Genomic DNA, 23,313 nt, shown 5'->3' on the forward strand with positions numbered 1-23,313 from the left:
ACAGCAGACTGTGCTTGGGAGACCTCCACCCACATTCCTGGCTCCAAGGGCTGAGTCAGTGGGCAGCAGGCATGGGTGAGGGGAAGGGGTATGCAAACAGAGACGGCATCTGTGTTAACGTTCAAGTGCAGCAGCGTGAAGGATCATGAGATGTGTACCTGTAGAGCGGTGCTATATAATCAATCCTCTTTTAAAGAACATGAAGGTCTTAAGTATAACTGCTGAATAATGATCAAATGTGCAAGACATGACAACAAAATGAGAGTCTAAAGAACATCCCTTGGAGAGCAAAGGCAGGAGGAAGACGGAGCCTGGTGGACTGCAGGTACATAGGACAGGCTGGGCAGTGGGCACTCTGGCTTGGCGCTCCTGGACCTCTGGGAAGCTTCAGTAGGGTGAGGAAGTCACAACCTCCCACCCTCTGAAGCTGATGGCTGGGAGGGGGGAGCTCCAGCACAGCACAGCAAGTGCTGTGAGACCTGCCCAGGACACAACAGGGAGGCCGCAAGGGTTGGCAAGGCATCCAGTGGGGAGAACGGATGGGAACAAGCCAGCTGCTGGGCCCACTGAGGCAGCACCAGGACCAGGTGTGTCTACTCAGAGAAGCTTAAGGGGAAGCTGTTTGTGCCAACGTAACATCAGTGGGTCAGGACTACAGGGCTTGCATGGTGGCCACACAGCTCTTAGCTTGGGGCAAGGATGGAGGGGAGAGGGCAGATCTGGACCCAACCATGCACGGGAGGATCCCAGCCTGCCTGGCAATATGGGGAAGCCATCAATGAGCCAGGCCACTGCAGAGAAAAGCTGGTGTCAGAGAGTGACAGGCCAAGGCCACAGCCGTGTTTGAGGACCCGCCCAAGGTGCTAGTTGGTAAGGCACCAGGAGGGGCACAGGCAGCATTTCAGAGCACTGCATTTACTAACAGCAGAAAGGAAACCCTGCCGTGGGGGCAGCTCTTCGGCCAGGAGACGTCTTCAGATCTCTCTTCCGCCGTCCAGCCACTGGCCAAGGGCTGGTCACCAGGTGTCACTGCTCTCCGTGAGTCCCACAGAGCACAAGATGGAGTTGGGAGGCAACACACAGGGGACCTCAAGAGGTCTGCAGGAAATCTAGACTGAAAGAAGTTTGTTCTAATGCAAAGCACTTTGGGGATCCAAGAGTAGCTTGTTCATTAAACACCTCTTCCACAAACTCTCGCAACACCTCTTGAAGAGAAGCTGGTCGTGCGGCGCAGAGGGTTCACCCACCACCTATGCCAGCACCCCATGTGACTGCTGGGCAGGGTCCTGGCTGCTCTGTCTTCACACCTAGCTCCTTGATAATGTGTTTGGGAAAGTAGAGGAGGACAGCTTTAGTGCTAGGGCACCTGCCACCCATGTGCAAGACCCGGATGGGGTTCCTGACTCCTGGCTTCAGCCTGACCCCATGGGAGCCAGCGGATGGAAAAGCTTTGTCTCCGTCTCTCATTGCAACTCTGCCATCCAAATCAAGCAATCCTTACAAGACACTTAGAACTTACATAACAAAAATAAAAGTGGCAGGAATGATAACTGGTGAGTTCTTCGATGGTGGGAAGCACCATACCGGCCCTGTGGGAAGTGGGAGATGGAAACTGCCCAGCAGGTGGGGCATCACCCCCTCCCGGGGACCAGCAGGAACATCAGCAGACAGCCCCCGAGAGCCAGATCTGATAACACCTGTGTTGATATTACACAGTAGAAATTCCACTGCTCTTAATAATTTACTGAGGAGTTACACATTGTAGGTCCATATTAAACATTACTCGCATTGAGGCTGTGAGTCTAAGAAGTATTCTATCAAGGCAAACAGACATCATTTTAAACTGCCGCGTGCTAATTTAAAATATGTATCTGCATCTGCTTGTGCGCACGAGGATTCAACTTCATTGACTGCTCATGTATGCACGCACAGAGCAGCATGAACTTTCTCTAGGACTACAATGCTCTAGGGCCGCATCCATGTGTGGATGTGAAAATTCCCTGTGTGTAATTCAGCACTGTCTAAGCTGCATCTGAAGTCAAGCAATGGGGGTGGGGCCAAAGAACTCCATTCCCTCAGCCCCAAAAGCCAAGCTTAGGGGAAAAATATTAGTTGTTACTGACCAATCTGGAAGCCGGGATCAAGTCAGTCAGTCATTTCTAGTTCTACATACAGAAGTTGCAGACACTGAGGGTCAGTCTTGTCCATGGTGTTTGGCTGGGGCTCAGGAGATGACTGTCCTGGCTCTCGGCCCTCCCACTTCCCCAGGGAGCCCACATTCCCCAGCATGGCTCAGCAGCAGCTTATCCTTGCCGGCAACCCTCACAGCCTTCAACTGAGACTGTGATGGTCCCCGCCTCTCTGAGCCACTCAGCCACGAAGAGCTAGATGCTCATTCCTGGGGGTGCTGCCCCCCCTGCAGGAGGAAGAGCCCTCCCAGCTGAGGGGCCAAGAGCAATCGGGATGCCAGGTCCTGCTAGGTTCCCTGCTGGGCCCATTTCCATCAGCTCACACCCTGTGTCTGGTCCAGCCACATCTGCACACTCTGCCCCTGCCTCACTGAACGTCAGCAGGAAAATGCCAAGGTCACCCTGGGCCTTCACATCTTCCGTCTGAAGGCTCCCATGTCAAGCCCAATTAGGATCAAGAACACGACAGCGTTTTTCCTGCTCATCTGTCCGTCAGTTCATTTCAACTGACATGATGAGAAACGGGGACATTCCCACAGCTCGCGCACTGACCCAGGCTGCAGCAAGCATGAGTCCTGCAGGCCTTGCTGGCTAGCCTGGTCCTTCCTGCGGGAAAGAAGCCTGCCGGCCTGCTGGGAACAAACTCCATGCTCTTCAACACCTGCTACCTCACTGAACTGACAGCCTCTCTTTTCTTTCTTTCCTTTCTTTTCTCTCTCTTGTTTTAAAGTTATTTGAAAGTAAAAATACAGAGACACAGAGATGGAGACCTTCCATCTGCCAGTTAACTCTCTAAACAGCTGTAGCTATCAGGCTGGGCCAGCCAAAGCCAGGAGCCCAAAACTCCTTCCAAGTCTTCCATGGGGTGGTAGGGGCCCCAGCACCTCAGCCATCTCCTGCAGCTTTCCCAGGTGCATCAGCAGGCAGCTGGAGGCATTCTGGGCTGCTGGTCTTGCCGGCGACAGCTTAACTTGCCATGCCACTTTGCTGACCCTGTGAAGAGTCTCAAAACCTTTTCAGGCCTTTCTCCAAAGAACAAGACATCATTTTATCACATCCAAGAAAATGTGTCTCAGAATATTAAATGATACAGAGCCCGGTACTGTGCCTTAGTAGGGCAAGCCGCTATCTATGATGCTGACATCCAATGTGAGTGATGGTCTGAGTCCCCAGATCTCCACTTAGTGCTAAATGCACCAAAGATGGCTCAGGTGTCTGGGCCCCCACACCCAGATGGGAGACCGAGAGGAAATTTCTCTAAAAAAAAGCTCTAGCCTTGCCTATCCTCGGCCACTGCAGCCATCTGAGGAGCAAACCAGCAGATGGAAGACCTCCCCCTCTCTCTTTTAACTCTTTCAAATAGACAAATCTAAAAAAAAAAAACAAAAAAAAACCAACCCAGTAAATAATGCAAGATACATTCATACTGACAGACTATACTTAAATAGGACAGCTTACAAAGCAAACATATTGAAACTGGGGTGTGCAGCTTCAAGATCATGGCTTCGGGTCTAGGGAACAGGAACAGGGTGCCACAGCCCTTCCGCTCAGTGGCAGTGCCACCAACAAAGTGGCGAGACAGCCCTGGTCAGCTGGCATGGGCACTGTTGTGGAGCCCCTCCCGTGGCAGCAGTAAAGTCATCCCCCGCCACACATGCCAAGCCCTCTGGATACGTTCCCGAGGCTTGATTACGGCCTCAAGGTCTGTAAAATAATTATCTTCCTCATCGCCATGCACATCCAGAAACGCCTTCCCTGGTGCCTCACCTCAGGCTGGCATGTTCGCCGCCTCCTACCTGAGCTCCCTGTACTCCTCTCCACCTCCCAGACGGGATCAACGGAGGCCAGCAAGGGCATGCAGCAACAGCTCAGGGTGCAGGGGTCCCCAGAAGTCCAGCAGCTGAGGAGTCAGGAGAAGATGGGGCTGGGGCCTGGCAGAGGTCACTAGATACACTCAAGACACATCACCAAGGTCAAGCCCAGGATCTCACGTGATCTTAGCCAAAAGGCCGAGAAGCGATTAGCCCAGGATCTCAATGCAACCCACCCTGGAATCGCCCTGCATTCCTACCAAAGCCCTCTCCCTGGGCTCTTCAATTTTGCAGTGTTATGAGACTCCACTCTGAGTAGATGAACCCATCATTTCTTTTCATCCCACACACTCTAAGACCTTGGCCAGCGCAGTGGCATAGAAGTCTAAACCACCTCCTACTATGTGCTGACATCACATTTGTGTGCCAGTTCAAGTTCAGCTACTCCACTTTCAATCCAGCTTGTGGCCTAGGAAAGCAACAGAGGATGGCTCAGGTCCTTAGATCTCTGTACCCATGTAAGAGACCTGGAAGAAGCTCTTGGCTCCTGGCTTCAGTTCAGTTCTGGTGGTTGTGGCCATTTGGGGAGTGAACCAGCAAATGGAAGATCTCTCTCTCTCTCTCTCTCTCTCATAACCTTTTCTCTGTAACTCTCTCACTTAAATAAAAGTAAAATAAATCTTTTTAAAAAAAGACTTTAGGTCAAGCAATTAAAATACCACTTGTCGTAAATGTGGAAAGACTATTACAACATTGAAACATCTGCAGGACTGGCCCTTCAGGATGCCTTGGGTTAACAAAGCACATGGAGCATTTAATATGAGCTAAGTGCTCAATTACACACCCTAAAGGCCCCAAGTCTGGGAACTTCCCTTCCATACCACTGGAAAGCCAGAAAGGGAAGGGGGATACATGGAGACCACCCTGAAGGAGGGAGGGGTTCTCCCCAAACCCTGACATGGGGTTGGAGAGGAGTGCAACCACACTGCCCAGCTCACCCTTTTATTGACCAGATTTGGAGAGACACCCCTTCTCCCCCATCCCAAAGTAGCATTTCATATAGTAAACCTCATGGCTCCAGCAATCTCCACTGGCATGGCTCAGTCACTCTAGGGCACTCTAGATGATTAGAAAGAGCCATTATCACAATGTCGGCCGGAGCACAGTGAGCTGGGCTGTGGGGTCCACCAGAGACTGGAGAAGGGCTGCCCACTGTGCATACCTGTCGTCTCCCTACGGGAGGCCTGGCGGACTATGACTAATGCATTTTAAAAGGATACTGCACATTCAGTTAAAGACCCAGAGGTAAACACAAAATGTAAACAGCAGTATGGTTGCTCTGGCAGGAGGTTTTAACTGTCAGGAGGAAGGGTTCACACCACCTTTAACAAGGAGCAGATTAGAATAAGCAGCCGGAGAGCAGAGTTCTTGGGGACTCTCACGTGAATCATTACACTGGCTTCTCGGTGTGGGGAGCTTTAGACAAATACTTTCCGCCTCAGAGGCCATTATTGCTGCTTGATGCTGTGATTCTGGGCAATGCCCTGGACAGCCACAGCGGCTCCAGCCTTCTCCGGGGTGCAAGGCAGCCTGGGAAAGAGCCAGTACATCACAACACCAGCCCTGCACATTTAGGGGGAAGGGGAAGGGCTATCAGTTTTAAGTGTCAAAGGACTTAGTGCTGGGTGCAAAACCAAAGCACATTAGTCCCCAGGGGACTGCCGGCCACAACAGCCAGGAAGCCAGCTGTGCTAACAGCAGGAAGTTTAAGTGCACCCACGGTTAAGGGGCACGCACAGTCCCTCCAACAGGTACAGCCAGCATATGTGCAAGACACAGACCATGTATCTACATTGCCAAAATTTCTCACCAACCTGGGTTTTTACCATGTACTCTCCTTTTCTATGTCACCTTAGGGATCCCAGCTGCATATGCAACTTTACCCACAGGGGCCAAGAGCCTGCATTCTCAGGCCTTGCTGCATTTAGAATATTCAGAATATTCCTGAGGACCCTCCATGAGCCCAAGAAAGAGATTTAAAGACATTTTCTAGAAAATGTGGGGGGGGGGGGCAGGCAGCGAGGGAAGACAGAATTTCCAACCCTTGGGGAGAAACACTGGGAGCTCAGGCTGTCCCCAGGTCCCAATTAGCAGGAAAAAGTTAGGAAAAAGTTAGACCACCACTGATAAAGGGCATGGCCAGACATGGTGCCCCTCCAGATACACACCCAGCTTCTGTTGTTTTAAATGAATGTGACTGGGGGGTCAATGTGATGCTTTAATTAGCTGATCCTCCACCTTCAAGCACTGGCATCCCATATGGGCACCAGTTTGTGTCCCAGCTGCTCCACTTCCCATCCAGCTCCCTGGTTGTGGCCTAGAAAAGCAGTGAAGGTTGACCCAAAGCCTTTGGACTCTGCACTATGTCAGAGGCCCAGAAGAAGCTCCTAGGCTCCTGGCTTTGGATTGGCTCAACTCTAGCTGTTGCAGCCATTTAAGAAGTAAATCAGCAGATAGATCTTTCTCTCTGTCTCTCCTTCTCTCTCTATAAATCTGCCTTTCCAATTAAGATAAATCTTTTTAAAATGTTCAGATACAGGTGCTAACATGCAGACAATGCAGGACAGAGGAGGCAAGTTGGGTTCTCAACTGGTGAGACCACTGGGAAGACATCAGCTACGCTGGGACATCCCACTTACCACGGTCACTGGGACAGAGGCAGTACGAGTCTAGATGGTTACAGACAACACAGGCTCCTTGGTTAACTCTGGTGTCAAGAGCCCAGCAATCTGTGAAAGACACTTTAGGGACAGCTGGGGAAAGGCAGGCAATGGGTCAGCTAATAGAGCCCATTATGCAATTACTTCCAATTTTGTGAAGATGGTTTTGTGGTTATATAGCAATGTCCTCTTCTTTTTGAGATGTGGAAGAGCTTGGGGGCTAAATGTCAGACTATCTCTATTTCACCTTTGTATATTGCAAGGAAAAAAACACATGAAGCAAACACAGCAGAACGTTAACAACTTTGCCGAGGGACAGTGCCAAGCCCACAGGTGCATGGCGCTCGCCCTGTGTGCTATCAAGTCTACATGCTTCTAAGCACCAACAGACAGAGGGACATTTCTGTCCACTAATGTCCCTGAGCACGTGTGAGTGTGTGTGTGTGTGTTTTCCTCCTCTGCTTCCCCAGGCCACAAGCAGGGAGCTGGAAGAAAAGTAGAGCAGCTGGGATACAAATCGGCGCCCATACGGAATCTCGGCACATGCAAGGCAAAAACTTTAGCTACTGAGCTATCACGTTTGGGTCCCCATGTAGGTTTTAAATTTCAAAACATCAGCTGCCAAAAGGAAAAATGACAGCAACCTAGGCAGTGCAAATGCGATACTGAAGGCTCACAGTGAAGAAGCATTTATGAGCAAACCTCTCACATCTCGAGGACAACAGCAGGAAACACACAGCTTATGGCCAGCACTGTGCGTCTTAAGAATGGCTTGAGAGGCCTCAAACGCACTGTAAGTGACTTTCCATGAAGACATGATCACATGTAGAGAAGGAAGGGCGAGAAACATCTCATTCAACAAGTTAATGCCTTGAATGCGTGAGCTCATGTGAGAAAGAATACAACTTGAAACCTGTAAAGATAACCTAAATTCAAAAGGATACAATACAAGCAATCCACTAATAATTTTAATAATATAAGTAATAAAAGATATTACTTAGCAAAGTACAAGTACTATAACTCTTTAACAGTTGATGATGCTCACTCATTGTTCAAAGAGCCTACCCAGGAACCATCAAACCCACCGGCCAGGTTTTTACATCTACTTACCCAAAACTAGCAAATATCCAGTCTCAGCTTTCAGGGAGATCTGGGTGGTCAGCTAGCAAATGACCCATCTGAAGCCCAAATTCTTGTCCTTCATTGGAAACATCCGAAGTCATGCAAATCAGGACTTCACTGCTGCGGCCCTGTTTCACTCCTGGGTGAAGGACAAGCCCTTAGTTTCCTCACCTACTCACAGTGGGCCATGGCTCCCTCTTTACCAAGTCCAGGCTGAGTCCAAGGACATGGCATTGGGTTCCTGCGCAGTGCCAGCCAGCCAGCAAGCACGCCAATACCAGCCTGGGAACCACGTCTACCAAGAGCCCAGAGCCTGGCTCAGCTATAAGCTGTCTAACTCACTAGTGCAGCAGGCCTCACTGTTAATCTTATATTTCTGAGGCTTCTTCGTCTGCAGAGCCACAAGCATAGCTGCTGCATGGAGCTCCTGAGAGGACAGTGGCAGCTGTGCCCATTACACCTGGCACAGCAACTTAGGGCCTGGATTTCCTAGTCACCCTCCTTACACTCCACCTGCAAAAAGGCATCCGGTCAAGTCCACAGTGGTCTGCCGGTCCCCAACTGGAGCTGGGGGTGAAAGTTAATGCTGCTGTACCCTCTCATTCCCAACCGCCTGGGTCACAGCACCCAAGAGTTCCCTAACCCCTTCCTCGCACCCTTGGCTCTATCCTGACCCTAATGCTAAGGTCTGGTGCACGGCCCTGTCCCTGCATTTCCAGCACAGCTCGGCCTTGGGCACCTCCAAGTGCAAGTTTCTGCTGTCTAGCACCTCAGGGTGGACTCTTCCTGCGAGGTGCCAGGTAGTCATTCTGCATGACACTGACATCCAACGGAGACTTTCCCTGCCTGTCCTCCCTCTGATACCAGCCTTGCCCTCCACACTCAACTTCCATACAGTCCTGAATGGCCCTGTTGTAGTGGTCTGCACACTCTTTGTGAAAATCGGAGAAAGCGCCTATCCAGAGGCCTGGACAAACGCTTGAAAACCCAGAACACCCTATAAAAGGGAAAAAAACAGTGTCCCCTCTCCCAGGTTCGCAGCCTGTCACAACACACCACAGTCAAGTCCACTGATTGGGCAGCTGCCCCAGGCCCAGGTTTCTGAGCCCCCAGTCTCACCAACTCTGCCAAGATAAGACTGGAGGAAGCAGAATGCCAGGGAAGCCACTACAACACAGGGAATGGCAATTGTTACGTACTCTTGGGAAAGGGCTAGGGACAGGAAGAGAGGCCTTCCACACAGAGCGACAAACATAAGCAAAGGCAAGCAGCGGCAACCTGCAGCACACAGAGCTGTCAGTGGATGGGGGGCTGTCAGTGGATGGGGGGTTGTCAGTGGATGGGGATGTGGGCGATGCCAGGAGAGCAGCAGACAGCCAGAGAGCTGGGCGCCCACGCAGGCAGGCCTTCCTGCAAACACTTCTCACATATTGATTGCCAGGTGCTTGCTATGTGCTGTGCTAGGCCCTGGGAAATAATGAATGAAATGGAATTCTAGTCACCAGCATGGGAGAGGAAGACCTCCAAGGACCAAGTCAAGCACTCTGCTGGAACCATGCCCAAGGCCCATCCTCCCACACTTGCCTCCCCGCCAACACTGGGGACCCGCAGTGACCACAGAGGATCTTCAGGGGGTGGGCAGCAGGTGATGGAGGATACCAGGACCCAGAGAGCAGGGCATGGCCTTCAAGGATGCCCCCCCCCCAAGGGACTTGTCCACATTTGGGTAAGGCTAGAAAGGGGAGGAGTATGGCAGGGGTGGGGGTCCCTGAGGACCAGGGCCCGGAGACACACAGGTGTACCCGTTCTCAGCTGGTGTGGCTCCCCCTGGGTTGGCTCCCCGCACTTCACCTAGGCCTGGGTGAGCCTTCCTTTCACCATGTCTCACATTGTGGGTAAGGGTGACAGGAGGCTTGGGACCTAGGATGACCACGGTTTCCATTTCTGCTTTGGCCTCCTTTCCACCGAGCTCTGGCTACAGACAAAACAGTCCCAGTGTGACTGACAGACAACACGAGTGCCCTCTTTCAACCTCAAGGGGACCATCTCTCTGCCACAGGCAGCTGACAAAGGCTCTTTTGGTTTGTCAGATCTGGCTAGGGTGCGGGCAGGGCTGGGAACCTGAGCACAGGGCAGAAAGAGATGAAAAGCAGAGGCCGCCTCAGACACAGGAAACAGTCAACGCCACTACCAGCGCCCCATACACTGCGGTTCCCGGTACAAGGCCTTTGGATAGCCTCCACCATGACCTTGAGGATCAAATTTTATACCCCGCCACCCCCATCAGTATCCCACCTCTGCCCATCCCATGAGAACAGGCACCATGAACCCTGCTGTACCATGGCTGCCCTCCTCAAACGGTTGAAGCTGCCTCTCAATCGAGCCACTTGCTCCAACTCCAGCTGGCCAGGGACAAGGAGCAACCCACTGGTCACCCAAGCACAGGACACACAGGGAGCCCAGAGCAGCTGCCCAAGGTGACACAGTGGGGCAGGGAAACGCAGGTCATCAGGTAAAAACAGAAGGGCACCCGGAGGAAGTGAAGGGGGTCCAAGTGGGGTCAGAACCAACACTCTGAGTTTCACTTACTGGCCCATGGTCTGTGAGGTCACAATTGTTGACCTCCCTGATCAAAACCTCGGAAGAGAGCTCCACTCCCTTCCCCAGCCCTGAGCAATGACCCAGCCTGGCATCTCACAAACCAAAAATTCTAGGCCCAGGGCAGACAGTGGCTATATTGCTGCTTGGGACGACCGCATGCCATATCAGTGTGGCTGCTTCGAGTCTCGGCTACCCCCAGGTCAAGGACAGCTTTTAGCTAAGGTGTACCTTGGGAGGCAACTGATGATGGCTCAAGTACTTGGATTCCTGCCCATTCCCCACCACAGGAGACCCAGACAGAGCTGTAGGCTCCTGCCTTTGCCCTGGCCCAGCCTTGGCTAGTGTGGGGCAACCTGGGAAGTGAACTAGCAGACAGAAGATCACTTCCTGTCTTTCAAATAAAATGAAAAACCAATACAAAGCTTTAAAAAATTAAATTTCAAATTTGCTTGGCATTTTAAAAAAAATGGCAAGGTATAGCTGTGTGCCTCTGGGCCCTGGTCCTGCTACCATGATCGTTTTTAACCTCAGGTTTTCTGAAACACAATCTGAAAAACTTTCACTTTCTCTTAAATGAATGTGGGATTCAAAGCAGAAGAAAAACCCAGTCATGCTTTGAAAAAAGACCAAAATACGCCAACTCCAACCACAAATGTCACTGGGGAGAAGTGAGACAACAGGCAAATGTGACATCAAAACAGCCTCCCAGGCATCAGGCAATAGTGGAAATTAAGAAAAATATTTTTTGGTCCCTATTTTTTTTGGGGGGGTGGGAATTTCTGTATAGAAAACGTTAAGTCAAAGATACTAAAAGGGATGAAGTCTGTCCGTCCATAACCAACAGATTCTACTCCTGTAAGAGAGAGAGACCTCAGGAGCCTGGGTCTACAGGTGTGCAGGGATCCTGTGCCCTGTGCGCTGGCAGCTGCAGGACAGGAGCCTGGGTCTACAGGTGTGCAGGGATCCTGTGCCCTGTGCGCTGGTAGCTGCAGGACAGGAGCCTGGGTCTACAGGTGTGCATGGATCCTGTGCCCACGCTGGCAGCTGCAGGACAGGAGCCTGGGTCTACAGGTGTGCAGGGATCCTGTGCCCACGCTGGCAGCTGCAGGACAGGAGGAGGCACAACCCCGGGCTCCAAATGCCTGGCAAGGTTTCTTGGAACAGACAGGACAGAAGGTGGCCTTTCACAGGTACAGGATCTGTTAATTCCAGGAGACAGCACTTCAGGTTGGGGAGAGGCATGGGGACTGCCAGAGCCAGCTGACAGGCTAAGGGAAGAAGAAGGTGTATTTCCTTTCTGCTCAGTTCATAGCATGAGCGTGGGCACATGGTGGAGGGTGGGCACCAGGCAGCCCCTCAATGTGACTTTCAGACAGTTGAGACAGACCCTCTCGTTGGGACTCAACACGACGGCATAGACAGGCTTGCCAGCAGAGGTGGGGGTGGGGTCTGTGCCCACCACAGCAGCAGAGGGCTCCCTGCCACACATCCCAGCCAGCCCTCCACAGACACGGCACAAGCACGGGATTTCCTTGTCACTTCTTTGATGTCTGCATCAGCTTCATTTTCCTGATACTTTCTCCAGGTGCCCTTCCAGTGTCTTTAACGGGTAGAACTAAACGGTGCAGGAGGTGAGGCAGAGGGCAGGCAATGTGAGAGGCCTCAGGACCAATGCTCTGCAGTGGAAGTGGAGCCTAGGAAACCCAAGGGCGCCCAGTCCACTAGATGAAATGCGTGACCCAGTGACACACACCAGGCAGCAAATACTCCTAGCAGCCATCAGCTGCACTCACATTAAACCCCACATGGTTTCTGCACCACCTCGTCACCAAGTGGAAAAACACCAGGTGGTGGGCAGGGGCTTCACTGAACTTCTTCGAGTTTCAGTTTGTCAAGCATAAAACAGGAAAGCCAGCCTAGAAGACATGGAAAAACCTTCTAGGTCTAAAGTTCGAAAGCTCTTCACCCTCCAAACTTGGGCTCCTATGCTGGTTCCAAGTGGCTCTGTCCTCACTCTGCCCAGTACTTCAGGGCTGCCCATAACCAAGAGCCAACAGGAAGGCAGGGCCTACTTAGAGCTGTGTATGAACGCCACGGGCAATCCTGAAAAGGAGAATGCCAACACCTTGGGAAAGTGACTCCTTCCTGGTGCTTCTAAGCATGTTACATCACTGAACCTGCCCCCACCCCAGATCATCACATATCCTAATTCAAACAAGACATATTAAGTTCTCCTGCGTTTCCATAAGTTGACAATTTGTCTTAAGTACTACCACGAGCATAGCCATATTCCAAACTGCATTTTTCTACCAAGAACCAAATTTCCTTGTGAAATCAGCCCAGATGAAGGACAGGTCCCATTCACTCCCCTAGCAGACTGAAGCCCGAGACCCTCGCCGTACCAGCTGTCCACTTGCGGGCAAGCAGCGGGGCTCCACAGGCGGCACCCAGGGCTTGTGCATGACCTCCCTCCCTGTCTCCCCACTCCCCGCAGGTGACCCTGACTCTGCACACCTGAGTTTGGAAAGTGCTTGCCACACTCTTCACAAGGTCATAGGCAAACAAAGACACATACCTGGCTCCAAAGATGTCCTTTTTGGCGAGATCAATTCCAGAAACAACCTTTACTCGGAGAATACGGGACTCTCCCTGTTGAAAGAGAAGTAAACAAGGGTAAACACCTACTCTCGGTGGACCAGTCTCTCCTACCCAGTGTCAGCGATTTCTGTTCAGTCCAACCTGAGTCAAGTGCTGACAACATCCTTACACCGACATTCTAGCTCTCAAATTCTGTGATTCTGGAAACTTGCAATACTCACGTTAAGTAAACACACTTCATTCAAACTAGATTCCCGAGAGCAAAATAATTTTTCATATTATATTTGTTTCCATTCTTTGTTTCAAAACCAGAGAGAAAGTGAGATGTCTTGCCTCCACTGGTTCATTCTCCACATGCCTGCCATAGCTGGGCTGGCCCAGGATGGGGCCAGGAGCCAGAAACTCATTCCAGGTTTCACACACGGGTGGCAGGAGTCCAGATACTTGAAATCACCTGCTGTCTCTCAGTGCATGTATTATTAGCAGGTGGAACTCAAAACCAAATCCTCCAACCGGGGCAGCTCTCAGCCTCTGCCGCTACCTGCCCCCATCCCTGACATCTGAAGTAAGCATTTCCCAGGTTGGCCAAGAACATCACCACTCACCTGCAACCACCTAGGCAAACGTCCAAGTGCAGTGAAACACCACATACAAAAAGCAGTTTGAGGTTTATGTATCTGTATTTGTGACCAGATTTAGGAAAGAATTTTGTATAGCAAACTGACTTCCAAATTACTGTGTTTTTCAAAACAATTGCATCAGCAAGCAAAAAAGAGTTATTTAGTTCCAGTAGGTTACAAAAAAATCATCCCAAATGGAAATCACTCCAAACTGCCTCAGAAGTCTGACCAGGGTTCACTCCTTCATTTGCCCGTTTCATCACTCAGTTCCACACCTAAGCAGCTCCAGGGCAATGAACTAGGTGCCACGGAATACAGGAATGTGCTCCAGGGTCTGCTGAAGATGACAGAGCACCATGGCAGGACCTGAGACAGCACTATGCCAGAAGACACAGGTTAGTCAGAATATTACTTCAAAAGCTAAGACCAGGATTGGCCAGATGACTCAGGTGGAGGGAGGGCAAAAGTCCAGGATGAGCCTCAAGTTTCCAGCTTAAGTCACTGTTTAGCATAAACTGAAACAGAGAATGGAATCCAGGATGACTTTCAAACAACTGGATGGGAAAACAAGATGACTAAATGAGTAACTGGAAGAAGCATCTGGGCTGAGCTGGAGATTTGGGAATTATCAGTATACAGCTGGTGGTTACAGTCCAGGGTCCAAAGAAAGCTACCTAAGAGTGAGAGAACAGCCAGAATGGAACCCTAAAGAATCCAAGTGCTGGGTAGCGGGGTTGGAGTGACGGGTCCTACACTGTGGTGTAGTCTGTAAAGCTCCTACCTGCAGCACCGGCAGTTCATGTGCGTGCTGGACAGAAGCTTGGCTGCTCCTTTTCTGATCTAGCTCCCTGATAATGGACCTGGGAAAGCAGCAGAGGATGGTCCAAATGCTTGGGTCCCTGCACTTATGGCAAACCTCGATGAAGCTCCTGGCATCTGGCTTTGACCTGGCCCAGCCCTGGCCATCTGGAGTGTGAATAAGCAGATGGAAGATTTTTCTGTGTGTATGTGTCTTCCACTCTATAACTTTTCTGAACACATACATACATCTTAAAAAACAAGAGTGGGGTGATGTGAAACTCATCTACCTAGTAAGTGAAGGTCTAGAGGAGGAAATGAAAACTTAATGATTTGGTCACTGCAAAATGCAACACTGAGGACCCAGATGACAGACCCACACCCATCAGCCACACAGATCCCACACACACATGCATGTAATCAGAATGCATGCTTGAGATAACTCATACTCCAGGATTACCTGACACAAGGCTGTCCATGTGCAGCCTCGCTGGGTAACGCAGACACACTGAAGAGGACTTTTTCGTGCTACCAACCATCCCCTCACCAGCATAGCCTGCAAGCACTCATGCTGCAGAGAATTTAATGCACTGGGCCATGTTCAAGGCAGGATTCAAAGGCACAAAACAACATCAGACAGATCAGGGAGAACTAAACACAGCCCTACTGCAGCACAGTGGTGCATTCAAGTGTTCGCAAAAACGACTGCTTACAGCACTGTCTCCGACTCCCCTCACTCCTGGGGTCCGGCCTGACCTAGCTCCTGCACACTCAAAGGCCAGCAGCAAGTCCAGAATTCTTTCTTTAGGAGGGCTGAAGGTTTCTCACAGCAAACAAAACGTTGCAGCAAATCCCATGACCTGCTCAGCTCTGGGCATTTCTTCTTACAAGTAGATCAGAACTTGACAGTGCCCCTGTAAGAGTCCTCTGCACACTGGAGAAGAGGCTGCAACACCCTGGGGCCCACACCGCACAAGATGGCCAAGGGTCCTCACCTGCCTCAGAAGCAATGAGGAACCACCCAGAAGCAGACAAACAGGAGGCTATGGTCAGGGAAGAGTGAGCTTCGTTCTGTTGTCCCCTCCCCTTTCGTACTTGCCCCACCATAAATACCTCAGATCAGCACTTCTCCCAGTTGCTGCTGTGTTGGAGCACAGGGGCAGAAGACCCATGGAGCCACAGAGCAGGGATCCTCTGAGAGCAAAAAGCTGCACACCAGGCCAGCCTCAGGGGGCTCACGGAGCCAGTGTGTGGTGTGGCAAACGATGACCCGGAGGTGGCCTGAGGAATCTGCTCGCAGCCAGTTCTGACCACAGCAGCAGCAGTTTAGTCACCACTGTCCTATGAGGTCACTAACCTAGCGATACTAGGAGAGGCCACGTGTGGGATGCAAACCAACTTACACATAGAGTCACATGCGAGTCACATGCAAGTCACATAGTGGGAGAATCCTGGTAGGAAACTCTCCCTGCAGCGGGGAATCCTGATGAGAGCCCAGGGCCTGCCAAGCTTTTAACAAGGGGCTGAATCAAACCTTCCCTGGAGGTGGGAGAATCAGCTGAGCCCAGCAGCCCAAATGGTGGCTGCACTTGCTGTAGCTTACAGCCACTCTGCTCTGACGTCAAAGGCCTATGTTCCAGGAGCAGGCAAAAATAAATAAATAAATAAATAAAGTACTAGGGTAAATGAAAGGACGGCCAGACAATCTTCTCCTGGGAATGAATTTATTCATGTAGCAAATACGAGCACCTGAGCTACAACCTAAGGCTACAAGGCCAGAGCAGAGAAGCCCTGCACCTTCACAGGCAGGCCCACCCTCTGGTGCTGCAACATGTGCAGCATCCCCGGGCCCTTGGCACATGGGGAAGCACACAGCCAAACAAAGGCAGCGCAGGTGCCTATCCAACACTGCCAGCGTGTGAACACACCCACTTGCACTAAACAAAAGCTGGGATACAAGCCAGTGCCCAAACAGGATCCTGGCACATGAAAGGCGAGGACTTGAGCCACTAGGCTACCATGCTGGGCCCAATCACTAATGGATTTTAGAAAACATTCTAAAAGCTACTCAAACATTGACAGTGAATTCCACATGATGTGCTACATACTGTCATTAAAAAGTCTATGAAAACCTATAATGGCATTTCTTGCTTGCAGAAGTACATAATGAGTGCCCTCACCATGCACTGGGAACATTGCAGAGATATGAACACAGGGGGATTCTGCCTCAAATAATCCCCAACCAAGCAGGTAGAAATAACATGAACACCCAATGCATAAAAGCAAGGTGCTTTTTTAAAAATTTTATTTCTTTTATTTGAAAGTCATAGCTACAGATAAAGAAAAAGAAACAAACAGGTTCACTCCCCAAATGGCTACAATGGCCAGAGCTGGGCTGTTATGAAGCCAGACATTTAGCCTAGGGCTCCCACGTGGGTACAAAGGCCCACGAACTAGGGCTATCTTCCACTGGTTTCCCATTGCACTAGTAGGGAACTAGATAGGAAGTGGAGCAGTCAGAACATGAACTGGCAGTCAAATGGGATGCCAGTGCTGGTTCTGCCCACTATGCAACATAGCTGGCTTCAAGCAAGGTCATTTTTGATGTTAGTGAGTCTCTCACGGTAACACTGGCAGTTAAATGAAAGCAACCGAGTAGTTGTACAGGGAGCAAGACTGATGGCTCTGAAAGGAGACATCAGACTGAAACTAGAGGGCACAGGGAAGGAGTCTGGTAATGCAAAGGAGAGCCCCGTGGGGTCCTGGACACAGAAGGTCAGCCCCCACGAGGGAAAGCTTTCAAATCTGCCACCCTGGGGAAGCACCAGCATGACTGAGGCAGGGCAGTCAACGCTGCCCTTCAGTTTTTCTAAGAACCATGGTCGGTGACTGACATATAAGGGACAGATTACAAGGGAGTGAGAAACCGTGACACAGAGAAACCGTGTGTGTGTGTGTGAGAGAGAGAGAGAGAGAGAGACATAGAGAGAGAGAAAAAGACACAGTAAGTGCGTGAGTGAATGAGGGCTTCCCACAGGAGGGAACATATACACACAAAAAAATACGACCAAAATAAGGTGTCAGGTTTCACAAAGTCTCCAGCAGTTGAACATATTCAACTGAGTAATAGAGAAGCCACCTGTTCAACAAGCGATTTTCCTTTTCACTGCCTGGACATGCAGCTGGACTACACTTCCCAGCATTCCTCATAATTACGTGCAATTACAGACTCAGTTCTGCCCATGGACACCAGCCAGAAATAACGAGCCCTGTACTATAGATCCATAAAACCCTCTAGCTCAATGTCCTCCATTCTGGTCCCTGCTGCTCTGCTCAAATCATATGGAAGGAGCTGAGATGACAAGCATGACGCAGGTGTGTTTAGCTTCACTGAAAACCAAAAGCTGCAGCAGCAGCGAGCCACACTTCACATAGAACATCGCCTCATTTTTATAAAATGTCAGACAGATTTATCTGACTTTAATATGGCAGTGAAACACGAAATGGAAACAGAAGTTTACCTTGGTGCAAAAACTTTGTTGAAATTACATACATAAGCAATCATCCAAATGTTTATGTAAAATGTATGTTATGAAAAGATGACAGGTAGATTTCAAATACTTTCTTCACCCAAATTAATATCTTCTTGAGTTTTATTTTCCATACCATGAGAAAAATAAAAGGGAAATCTTTCAAAACCCTGGCAGTGGCATCACCAGCCTTGCTGTCACTGTCCAATCAATCAACCTACTTCTGCCATCTGAACGATGGAGTCACTCTAGCTAAATGCCAAAGGCTACAAGAGCTGCCTGTCTGTAAGACATGAAAGGGGACCCGGGGAACGCACCTGCAGCAGCTGGGAGCAGAGGGGTCTCAGCATCTCCAGTGAGCCTCTGCTCACCATAAGCAGCTCCTGCTGGGAATGCCACCCCACTTGGACATTCAAGGAAGAACGTGACTCTGTAAAGAGTTTCGCACATGAGCTCTAGATAGACAGCAAAAATGCCTTATCTTTATGTCCTCAACATGACAAGCCTAACCCCAGATAAGTAAACACCTGACAAGGTGTGACACCTGACAAGGTGTGTGACTGACTTACCAGACGCCTGGGCCCCTGGCAAAGCAACTGTATTTTCTGAAGCATTTTATGACTTATAAAATCTAGGCATGATATTTTGATACCTGTTTACGGCTCCAGTAGAATTCAATATTTAACTAAGGTGGCTTGGCTCTGACAACAGAAACAGTATTCATAGACTGACTATGCGATGCAGAGGAGGAAGGAGCAGAGGAAGGAGAGACAGCTTCCTGTAGTTCCTCCTGTCAGGGATCTAGTGTTTCCTCACTGGGGCTGAGAAACAGGCCTGGTTCCACGCACTGCACATGTGCTTTCCTTGCCCACTCCATCTTGCAGTTCTTCATCAAGACCTGCAGCAAAAAAAGGAGTCCCAGCCACTGTGGCAGGACACGCTGCTAAACCAGGCGCTGCATAGAAGACAGGTGGCAGTCTGTCCTGTTGGCAGCCCTGCTCATGCAAACTGCGTGTGAGTGGTTCCTAGCGTGACCTGCAGCACCCACAGAGTCTAGAAGTGCAACTTCAACTAATGCTGATTCTGTGGTCATCTGCAAATCCCAGGTCTTGGGTCACAGCGAGTCTGAGAGGAAGGTCCCGGGGTCCCCTCTACACCCTCACATTCCCACAGGTCCAGTGTCCCCTGGCAGCAGCAGTGCCCTGGGTACCGCAGGCCAGCTATGCTGACTCACTGTGCCCTGGGTGTTGCCCATTCCACAGGTCTGCAAAAATGTAGCATTCTGTCTGCCCATCATTACAACATTACAAAACTCTCACACCTGAAAGATCCCCTGAGCTGCCTGCTCATGCACCCCACCCAGCCGACACAGCTGTCAATGTTTGCTTAGTTTTTTTCTGAAAGGTAGACAGATTTTCCATCCACTGGCTTATTCCCCAAATGCCCCTAACTGTGGCAGCTAGGCAGACTAAAAGCAGGAGACAATAACTCATTCCAGGTCTCCCATGCAGACAGCAGGGGGACCCCAGCACCTGTGTCATCACTAAACTGTCTTCCAGGGCAACAGTGGAGATGGGACCTGAACCCACACTCTGATATGAGATGTAGGCATCCCTTGCAGCTGCCCACCCACTGTGCCACAACAGTGGACTGAAAAGCAATTGTCTACATCATTCCAGCCCCTTCCTCCCCATCCCACAAACGCTCCTGTAACCACCATCTCTTGCAATTTCCTGTCCTCCCCATTTCCTCTTTATCCCACTCCAATTCCTGACCTTACACTGCCAACACCCTACCTAAAATCTCTATTGTTTCTCCCCTTGGCCCAAACTGAGTGTGCCCCAGGGACGTGGTGACTACAACATGCTTTTATGCAAGAGGAAACTGTGACTAGCCCCAGCCCAGGACCACACACCTGCTCCAGCCTAAACAGAAGCTGGCTGGGAATGTGGCCGGCAGGGAGGCCTCCAGCACGCAGGGTTGTCCAGCTGCGTGTTGCATGGCTCTGTGCTCACCAGCCCCTTGCAGCGTCCAGGATGAAGTTCAGCCATCCGCTGTTCCAAATAACAACATCCATGCCTGACACACTGTGCACATAGGCAACCAAACAACCCAACTGCCCACGCTCTGCTAGGCAGCAGTGCTCATCACATCCAGGGGCAGGGGAAAGGTTAATGCATGAGGAAAAGCAACAGCTGCAAATGCAAAAGCTCCAATGACCTGAACACCAAGAAATTAGACTGTGTGGCTTCTAACCACAAGGAGTCTTTAAGAAATTTCTAGAAAATGCACATCATCCTCTTACCCCTTCAGCACAAACTTTTTGGACATGGCTGCACCATGGTATTTCTACTCCCCCACCTCCACCACACCCTTGCGCAGGGCTGGACTCAGGGACTCCTTTCTACAAAATGAAACAAAGGGAAGAGACGACATGCCACTGCAGGAATTAGTTGGTAAAATGTGTGTGGCAGGGCTGGCATTGTGGCCGAGCGAGTTAAGCTGCCATCTGTGATGCTGGCATCCCACCTGAGCACAGGTTCCAATCCTGGCTGTTCTGCTTCCAATCTAGCTCTCTACTAAAGCATCTGAGAAATCAACAGAGGATGGCCGAAATGGTCCCTGCCACCCAAGTAGAGACATGGATGGGACTTCCAGGCCCCTGGCTTCCACTGCAGGCATTTGGGGAGTGAACCAGCAGATGGGAGAATTGTGTGATGGTGTGTGTGTGTGTGTGTGTTCATGCCTCTATCTTTTCAATTAAAAAAAATTCCCCTTAAGGAAAAAAAAGCCAGGAGGCTCACTCCCCACTCTCTCTCTGGACTCCCTCCCTGGACTGAGCCAGGTGCTGCCATGCAGCGAGGGTGCTCAAGCAGCCCACTGCAAGGCGAGGGCAGCAAGGAACTGTCCTTTGCATTGCTCCAGTGCAGCCCTCAATGACATCTCCAGCCAAGCTTCCTGAGAGTCCCTGGTGGCCAGCCTCACACAGGCAGCACACAGCATGACCAGCCGACTCGGGCACTGCCGACTTCCTGGCACATTGAGACACAAAGACGGCAAGCACTTCTTGCTTCAAACACTGCTGAGTCCAGGGACAAACACTGCCGTGCAGTATAATAACTATCACACATGTGGAGAAATCCCACACAGTAACCATGTCTCTGATAACTCTCTCTCTCTCTCTGCAAAGTCAAGATCTATCTGTGTATTAGAACAATGTTTCAATAACAGGAAAAAGACTCCAATGAGAAGTTCAGCCGACCGCCTGTGATGTCTCACATAAAAGCCACAGTACAAAAGGCATCATCCCCAAAACTTGATAACCTGCTTGCTATAATGGCAGTGGCCACGTCATTGGTAAGAGATATGGAGCCACATGCTCTGTAACTACACTCAATACTTGAAACAAAAGCAACTCCAGAAAGCTGAAACGCATGATCAAACATTAGCAAGCAACTACAGAAACAATTCCAGGAAGTGTGGTAGCACCAAGGGGACTAGCCAAGATCCTCGATCTTGCAGGCCCTGTTGCAGCCGTTCAAGCAACTGTAAGCTCACTCTTCCTCTGCACACCATGGTTTCAACTCCATCCACGGATGGCGGCAAGACCCCGCACCGGCGAGCACAGCCTCTGTCATCCTTTCTGAACTACCACACACCAGGCTCGCAGCTGCTGCCGATGTGAGGCAGCTGCTTTGCATCCTCATCCACCTGCTGCCACATGGGCCCAGCCTGCTGCACACTCCTCTCCACGGCTCTAGACAGACTTCCCCATGAACCATGTTACAGTGCTATTCTGGTGAAGCAGTAACTCAACTTGGCTTTCTTCCTGACTTACAGCTCCCCATGTGTTCCTCACCAGGACCGGTTCCCCACATCCAGCACCAACTGCCCCTATTCGTTACCCCGAGAGTCTGCTCAAGTCCAGGGGGAACTCAACCCCACAGGCCGTCTCTGTCAGAAACAAGCCAAGGAAAAATGAGTCTACAGAACAAAGTTCAAGGCCACAGGTGATCATGCTCTAAGCATCAAAGCATATACATAAATAACCACAGTGCGGTAGAGGAGGCCTTGTAACGACAACAGATGACGATTCTCTTTGGGAACCCGCTGGGGAAGGCATTCAGGCCCATGTGAGAGGTGTTAGCAAGGGGGAGAGCCCCGGGTAAGCAGGCAATGTTGCAGCCGGGCCTACAGGAATGAGGAAAAGGGAGGGGCGGTATGCAGGAATGGGCTGCCACCAGGAGAAGCCTGTGCCTGTGTCACTGTCCCTCAGACGGGGCAGCTGCACTGAGTGGCAGAAGCAGAAGGAAGGTGGAGGGAACTGTCCCAGGGAGAGAGAAGCCAAAGACACCAACTGTGACACCCCCCGAAGAACAGTAAGGTGGCTCTAGGAGGGAAGACCGGCACTGGCCCAAAGCTCCTCTGGGGGGCACAGCATGGCTCAGGGACAGAACTCCTGGCCAGTCAGAATCCGTGTCAGTAGGGCCTGGTGCCACCAGGCAGCAGAAAACAGAAGAAGAGGGGGATTCCAGGTAAGGGGAAGGGCAAGCTTCCTGACTTGGAGGTCATCGTCCCAGAGGAAGGCAGACACACAAGCAGGTGGTGAGCTGGGAGGACAGATTCGAAGCAGACAGCAGCACGGGCAGTCTGGCTCTGGGCCCTCCTGCCCACTGATGCTGCCACTTAAGTAACAAATCAATGATGTTCTTCTCCCTGTCTGTAGGCCTTCTTTTGTAAAGTTAGATTCCTGGACAGCCACTACCTGCTACATAAGACTGTTTCCAGGAAAAAAAAAAATCCTACTTCCTGGTCATATTAGAAAACATCTCAAGGACTCAGCAGTCACTCGTGCCCAGTGGCCCACCAGAGAGTGCAGAGAGCAGTCCCATCACCTAGAAAGTTCTCCTGAGTCACGCGCCGTGCTAGAGTACTAACTCAGGGCAGAACACAGGGAAGCGGACAATAGAAAGGCAGGGTCGGACACAAAGGAGGAGAGACCTCCACACTTTAGCGCAACTGTGGACGGCTCAGTCAGGTGGCACTGTGGAATTCAACCACCTGGTAAAGGGACCGCACAATAGTCACATGTTCTCGGTGAACATTTCCTTCGCAGTGTTGCAAAGGTGAGTGGCAAAGGCAGCTTCACACAGAATGTGACAAAGATCTAGACGTTTCTGATGAGGCTAGCATAGGGCTAATGTCAGGATCATGAAACCCTGCATGTGCTCACAGAAAGAATCCTCAGAAAGCCAGAAAAGAAGTAAAATCAATCCCGACAAGAGAACTACAGATATACAGGAAAACAGAGGAATGGTTGCTAG

At 50.7% G+C, this 23,313-nt stretch overlaps 1 protein-coding gene across 3 annotated transcripts in view; it reads right to left on the bottom strand.

Annotated features, from left to right (window-relative positions):
* Positions 1 to 23,313, bottom strand: part of NEDD4L (NEDD4 like E3 ubiquitin protein ligase) — a 290,593-nt gene that overhangs the window by 184,691 nt on the left and 82,589 nt on the right. For all 3 annotated transcript variants that reach the window (XM_004579467.2, XM_058676799.1, XM_058676800.1), the window contains exon 2: positions 13,019 to 13,092. In XM_004579467.2, coding sequence (XP_004579524.1) covers positions 13,019 to 13,092 — 74 coding nt within the window. The remainder of the gene's footprint in view (positions 1 to 13,018; positions 13,093 to 23,313) is intronic.

This window comes from Ochotona princeps, chromosome 18 (assembly GCF_030435755.1).
Source record: "Ochotona princeps isolate mOchPri1 chromosome 18, mOchPri1.hap1, whole genome shotgun sequence".
Classification (NCBI taxonomy): Eukaryota; Metazoa; Chordata; class Mammalia; order Lagomorpha; family Ochotonidae; genus Ochotona; species Ochotona princeps.